At 36.9% G+C, this 7331-nt stretch overlaps 1 protein-coding gene across 1 annotated transcript in view; it reads right to left on the minus strand.

The window, feature by feature from the left end:
- Position 1: 1 nt before the first annotated feature.
- The window catches only part of LYRM7 (LYR motif containing 7), a 26512-nt gene continuing 19182 nt past the window's right edge, over positions 2 to 7331 (minus strand). The window contains exon 5 of the mRNA XM_003782221.3: positions 2 to 221. Coding sequence (XP_003782269.1) covers positions 151 to 221 — 71 coding nt within the window. The 3' untranslated portion in view covers positions 2 to 150. The remainder of the gene's footprint in view (positions 222 to 7331) is intronic.

A 7331-nucleotide genomic window follows, 5' to 3' on the forward strand; every position in this document is an offset into this window, starting at 1 on the left:
AAACATGAAATTTAAATATGAAGCTATTGTTTAATTCATTCATGTTCAATATGCCAGATTAGAGAAAAATGTCTGCATTTTCAGGACCTTTTGCCAGAGTTACATATTTTAAAATTAGAAAGTACAAAGACTTATTTTATCCTGGAAAATTCACTGCTTCTGAGTTGGAACATCACAATATGGCACGTTTTCTACAAGAAGGTCTTTTCTAGGGACCAATTCTGAAAGAAAATCAAAAACAGAAAATAATTAACATCATTAAAATTAGAGTTAAATGCAAGTATACTCATTTCCCTCTAAAATTTATAACAATAAAATATCTAGTCTTAAGGTAAATCTCCCAGGGATATTTTATTTCAGTTGACATCTAAGGTGGAGTCTTTGATTCTAAATGAAAACAGTTAGCAGGATTCTCATTTTAAATTATATAAAAACATATATTGATAGCTACAGAAATATCATATATATGTCTATATCAATACAGATATATATAGATCTATATATCTATATATTGATGTATATCAATGTATGTTTTTATATATCAATTAACTCTTTACCATTTATTAAGTATAATAAATTAAATAACTGAATAAAATTAATCTAAAACTTACATTATTGGCCATCTAATTACCAATTACTGATAGTTAAAACAATGAGAAAATTTCTTTATACATAAGTCTATTATAGAAAAAATAAGACTACTTTCCTAATTTAAAGATTCCAAACTTTGTAGAACAATAATTCTTAACCAAAGCTGTGTTAGGTTGTCATACCAAATGGCAAATGCTACTGGAATTTAGTGGGTGCAGGAGCAGGGATGCCAAACTTCCTGTAATGTGTGGGATGGGACAGTCTGGCACAGTAAAGAACTGTCCTGTCCAAAATGCCAGTGGTGCTTCCATTGAGAAACATCATTAAACAGCAACGAAAACCCATTAAGTCCCTGGGAAGACAACTGCTGGAGTCAAGTTAAAGCTCTTTGAGGTAACCAAACCAGCATTCCTCTGGTATAAAAACAGATACATACACCAGTGGAACAGAACAGAGAACCCAGAAATAAATCCACACATCTCTAGTGGACTAATCTTTAACAAAGGTGCCAAGAACACACAGTGGGAAAAAGTCTCTTCAACAGATGGTGCTTGAGAAACTGGATATCCATAGGCAGAAGAGTGAAACCTGACATTTATCTCTCATCATATACAAAAATCAAATCAAAATGGATTAAAGACTTAAACCTCAGAGATTTAACTACTAAAAGAAAACACTGGGGAAACACTTCAGGATGCCAGTCTAGGCCAAGACTTCTTGAGTAATATCCCCAAAGCACAGGCAACGGAAGCAAAATTGGACAAATGAGATCACATCAATAAAAAAGCTTCTGCATGGCAAAGGAAACAGTGAACAAAATGAAGAGACAACCCCCAGAATAGGAGGAAATACTGGCAAACTAACTATCTGACAAGGGATTAATAATTATAATATATAAGGAGCTCTAACAACACAACAAGAAAAATGAAAACAATCAAACAAATGGGCAAAATCTGAATAGACATTTCTGCAAAGGGCCAATGGGCATATGGGAAAAAGTGTTCAAGATCTTTCAACATTAGTCATCAGAGAAATGCAAAGTCAAAACTACAATGAGATATCATCTTACCTCAGTTAAAAGGGCTTTTATCAAAGACAGGCAATAATGAATGCTGGCAAAGATATGGAGAAAAGAGAATGCTTGTACACTGTTGGAGGAACGTATATCAGGGCAACCACTGTAGAGAACCAAATGGAGGTTCCTCAAAAACCTAAGAACAGAACCACCATATGACCCAGCAATTCCACTGCCGGGTGTATATCCAAAGAAGGGGAATTCAGTGTACTGAAAAGATATTTGCACTCCCATGTTTATTCCAGTACTGTTCACAATAGCTAAGACTTGCAATCAACCTAAGGGCTCATTAATAGACAAGTGGATAAAGAAACTGTGGTACATATACACAATGGAATGTTATATAGCCACAAAAAAAAAAAAAAAAAGAAATCCTGCCATTTGCAACAACATGAATGGAAATGGAGAACATTATGTTAAGTAAACTAAGCCAAGCACAGAAAGACAGATTTTGGATGTTTTCACTAATATATTGTATCTAATTATAAAATACAATTGATCTCATGGAAACAGAATAGAAGGATGGTTACCAGAGGCTGGGAGGAATAGTGTGTGTGTGTGTGTGTAAAATGGAAATGGTTAGTGGGTGCAAAAATAAAGTTAGTCAGATAGAATGAACAATATTTGATAACACAACAAAGTGAATATAATCAACAATAACTTATAGTATACTTTAAAATAACTAAAAGAGTAAAAGTGGAATATTCCACACAAAGAAATTATAAATGCCCCTATTACCATGGTTTGATCAATTTACATTATATGCCTATATCAAAAATCACATATACCCTATAAAGATATACAACTATTATGTACCCATAATAATTCAAAATTATTTTAAAAATAAAGATAAAGCTCTTACGATACAAATTTTTGAGAGGATGTATAGTTTCTGCCTCTTTTTTCCAAAAGAGCTGAATACAGATGAGCTGTCAGGATGAAAAAATGCTTAAGTAACATTCTATAAAATAACCTGCCTATACTCTTCAAAACATCATGGTCATGAAAGACAAAGGCTGAGGGACTGACTGCTCCAGATGAAGGAAGACAAAAGGGACATTTTGGTGTGAAGACGCATTATGTCTACTTTGCTTTCAGAAAGTTGAGGAAAAACATGAGAGAAAGATGATAAAGCACATGGAAAATCTTAGCATTTGTAGAATATGAGTAAAGGAAGTTCTCACGCACTTCAACTTTTTTACCTTTTGCATTTGTTTTAAAGTTTTTTTTTTTAAAAAAGATATCACTAAGAAAGAAATTCAACCCATATAGAAATCCGAAATTTTTACTTAATAAAAAAAAAGAACTGGGGGCTGCGCCCATAGCTCAGTGGGTAGGGCGTCAGCCACATAACACTGAGGCTGGCGGGTTCAAACCTGCCCAGGGCCAGCTAAACAACAATGACAACTGCAACAACAACAAAATAGCTGGGCGTCACGGGGAGCGCCTGTAGTCCCAGCTACTTGGGAGGCTGAGGCAAGAGAATTGCTTGAGCCCAAGAGTTTGAGGTTGCTGTGAGCTGTGTGACGCCACGGCACTCTACCAAGGGCGACAGCTTGAGACTCTGTCTCAGAAAAAAAAAAAAGAACTGTTCTGACTAAAAATAAATGCTTTTTTAGCCAGATGGTAACCTAGGTTATCTAAATGAAAACCAGTTAAATAAGTATATTTAACCATTGTTTATATCCCACTTGCTTTTACCAAATCTTTGGAGGTTTCATCAGAGAGTAAATTATAATGTAGATTTTAACTTAGTAAAAATAACAGGAATTTACTTATCAAACATGTGCCTATTTTATGCTAGTATTAACAACAAAAAAATGAAGGTACAAAGGTATAGTTGCTTTAACTTCAAGAAATTTACAGTTAAATGGAAAAGACAACAAATTGCAGTATAATATACTGTGATACAAAAGTGGTATAATGTTTTTATGGGAGAACAGGAGAATAGATGGCTAAATCTGCCTACATTATTTTAGAATACGTTCATCTCTGAATAACCAAAAATACAACAAAGAGTGGCTTAAATAAGTAAGGAATTTAATTTTCTCACATTATTAAGACATGCACATGAAGGCAGCCTTGGGCCAGTGCAGGTCAGTAGGCTCTTTCTCTTCTCCCTGTTCTGCTATCTTCCGTGTGTGGTTTTGTCTTTACTGGTCCTGTCACATCACACCTGCACTCCAGGTAGGAAGAAGAGAGCAGGGAAAAGCGCAAAAGGAAGAGTTCAGCTCAGCCTATTCCTTTTTAACTGGCTTTCTTAGAAGTAGCGCCAGTATTTGCTTATGTAGGCCAGGTTGGTGTCACGCTGTCTGGGAAACCTTTTTTTTGGCTTGGTTCACTGTACTCTGAACACAATTTTTTAGTTAGTAAGAAAGAATGGGAGAATGGCTATTGGAGAGGCAATAAATGCCACCCCCTTTGCTAAACACATACCTATATACCCTTCTTCCCATTTATAGAATACATCCATTCATTACCTGTTCCCTAAAATCTCAGCCAGACGCCAGTCAAGGATTTCTGGTTGATGTGCTAGCTCCTCCATCAGGTCTAGCTGTGGTAGATCACACAGTAAATGCCTATTAGACCTCAGTAAAAAATAAATAGGATATAACAATAACAACTTGGAACGGAAAATATACAACAGTCACTTGTTCATAGCAAATCCTAAATCCTGCTAGTCAGGAAGAATAAGGACTCCTTGCTTTGGCCAAGGCATCCATTCTCTAGTCAGCCAATCTGGCAGTACCTAATTCAATTTTCTGGGAGACTGCAAGATCCTCTCTGGCTCACTGTTCTTCAAGGTTTCTAGTTCTGTCCGCTGGGGCAGCCTCCTTGTCCAGAGGTCGAGATTTTAGGGAAGATGCCTTTTTGGGGGGGGGGCTCTGAAAGTTCTCATACTCTATTTCCTATTGTTAGGAGTTCATGGGCCCAGGGATGGCCTTAAGAGTTAGAGAGCTGGCCAAGCCCGGGGTTTCTTGGCAATACAAATCACTAAAAAACTTCACAAACTTCAAACTTCACATGGAATTTCCATGTGCAAGCAGATAGCAGACACCTTGACACACAGTTTCTGAGCATGAAGACTGTCATCTTTTGGTAACAGCCTCATATTCTGCCCATTTCCCTAAACCTTACTTAATGGCCACTGCTTAAATCAATGAAAAACAATAAACTACAAAGAGTAAATGCATTATTTATCTGATCTTTGGCAGAATAAGAAAGTCTTGGGGCATCGATCTTATTTCATGTTAGAGCTCAGAAGCTTCCTGCTTATATTGGCTTTAGTTTTAGCAGATAGTAGCAACTGGCATTTTTAACTCTGTAAAGTTCTAAATTATGGGACTTTCCATCAATTAGACTTCAGGCTGTAGACAGAAGTGTGCCCCTTAGCAATATAATTCTTCCATCTCTGCAGACAGCTTAATCTGCATCCATCCTCTTTTTCAATATTTTGCTGAAAGCAGGAAGAACTATCCAGCGTGTACTGATATTCTGGTTATTTCTCTTACTGCTGTAGCCTCAGGTGGTACTTGGTTTGTATCCAAGCAGTAAGAGGCTGACTTTACATTTCACCAGTATAAAGGTCACCAGCTTGAAGTGTGTAATGGTCAGGTCCATGATACTCCCGCCTCACGCCTTCTATTCAAATGATTTCACATTTTAGGTTGTATCATTTTTAGCACCTCATCTGGTAACTACTGCTGGTCTTAGTTACAAGTCACATAAACAGACCCTGGCTGATTAAGGAGAAAAGGCATTTATCATTTATTAGCAGGTTATTGTTCGAACTCATAAAATTGTGAGGGTTAAAGAATCAGGCAAGCTTGAGACTAAGGTTCCAGGAGCAATGATCAAACGTGTGCCACACAACTGTGCATATACTGAACTCCGCTGTTCCTCTAAGGGAAACTAGAAGAAACTGCTACCATTTTTACTCTCATGGAGCACAAGATGCTGCACTTCAGATGCTGCCAGAAACTCAACTTTACTACAACCTGCTCCTGACACCACATCAATGCCACTTCTTCAGGAGGAACCTGATCCTGTAACGACTGGCACTCCTCCTCCCAGCAAAGTAGATTCTGTGCCACACTCTTCCTCAAGTTCCTGTCTGAATACAGGTGAGTGTGTGGCACCTACTGAAATGCCTGTGCCTGAGCCGCAAAGGATACTAAGGAACTGGATTTTTTAGATTCTATCTTGGGAATTTAGAACTCAGGTATATAGAAATTCCCAAACTAAACAAAGTGATTCAAAGCGTGCTAAATAACCAGAAAATCTGTCAAAAATCCACTCCTCTATTCCCTCACCCAATTCACCTTACTTAGTAATCTCTGGAATCAGAAGATACCCTACAATTGAATGTTTTAATATTCATTAATTGCTAACACTTTAATTAGGTCAATTGCTAGATCTCTGACAAGGAAGTGCACTGATCATGGTTTATTGCCTGCGTTTTAGGTTCCTGAAAAATCTTATCTACTCTGGTCACATTAAATGTATCATTGAAAAAGTATACATATATATATATATATTTAGAGGCAGTTTCACTCTGTTGCCTCAAGCTAGAGTACTGTGGCACCATGTTCACAGCGACCTCAAACTCCTGGGCTCAAGTGATCCTCTTGCCTCAGCCTTCCGAGTAGCTGGAACTACAGGTACCTGCCACTATGCCCATCTAAGTTTTCTACTTTTAGTAGAGACAAGGTCTCATGCCTACTCAGACTGGTCTCAGACTCCAAAAGCAATCCATCTGTCTTGGCCTCCCAGAGTGCTAGTATTATAGGTGTGAGCCACTGAGCCTGGCCAGAAAAAGTAATTTTTCGAAATAAAAAGGCTTAGTTCAATTATGAACCAAAATAAAGATTTATGTCAAGACTTTTAAAGAATTATTATAGACAGCACAGTTTATCATAGTGTGGCAGTCATAGACATTTTGGATATAAATAATTTATAGGACTTTAAACTATTTAACTTTAAAGTTATAGAAACATTGCTAAAGGTATCAAGCACATAAATATAAAGATAAGTTCAATGAGAGAACCTATAACACAAAAATATTTTCCTCCAAGAACCTCTTCCTGACCTTCTAAGTTTGGATTTGGAGCTCTGCTTACGCACTTCAACACCCCCCTGCTTCTCTTGATACGGCACTGCCACTGTGACTGACTGAACATTTACTTGTCCATCATTTGCACAGCACTCTAACGTACCACAGGACAAGGACCAGACCTATACTGTCCGTGGTTCTGTTCTCAGCATCTACCACCATCATGATTCAACTTTTGTTGAATCTCACATGCCTTATAACATAAATTAAAAGATAGCTTTGGGCAGTGACAAGTATAAATAAACCAAAAGGCAGATTTTAAAAACTTCAGAAGAACACTTTCCTAGAGCTTTTTGTTCCTACAGTATCCCATGTTCTTAGAAGCAGCCTACTTAGTCTTACATATTCCAGAAAGAAGTTAAAAAAAATGGATGATCCTATTAAAAGGCTAAGTACCGTTAAAATATAGTGACTCCTATGTTTTCCTAGTAACATCTTTATTCATAAATTCAGTAACTGCCCATAGAACATAAGTTCACTAAGGGCCAACAATGAAACCAGTTGATTAATGTCAATATTAGAAGGAAGGTTTTTTTTTTTTTTTTTTTTTTT

The sequence above is a fragment of the Otolemur garnettii genome, unplaced genomic scaffold (genome assembly GCF_000181295.1).
Source record: "Otolemur garnettii isolate 467f Iridium unplaced genomic scaffold, OtoGar3 scaffold00003, whole genome shotgun sequence".
Classification (NCBI taxonomy): Eukaryota; Metazoa; Chordata; class Mammalia; order Primates; family Galagidae; genus Otolemur; species Otolemur garnettii.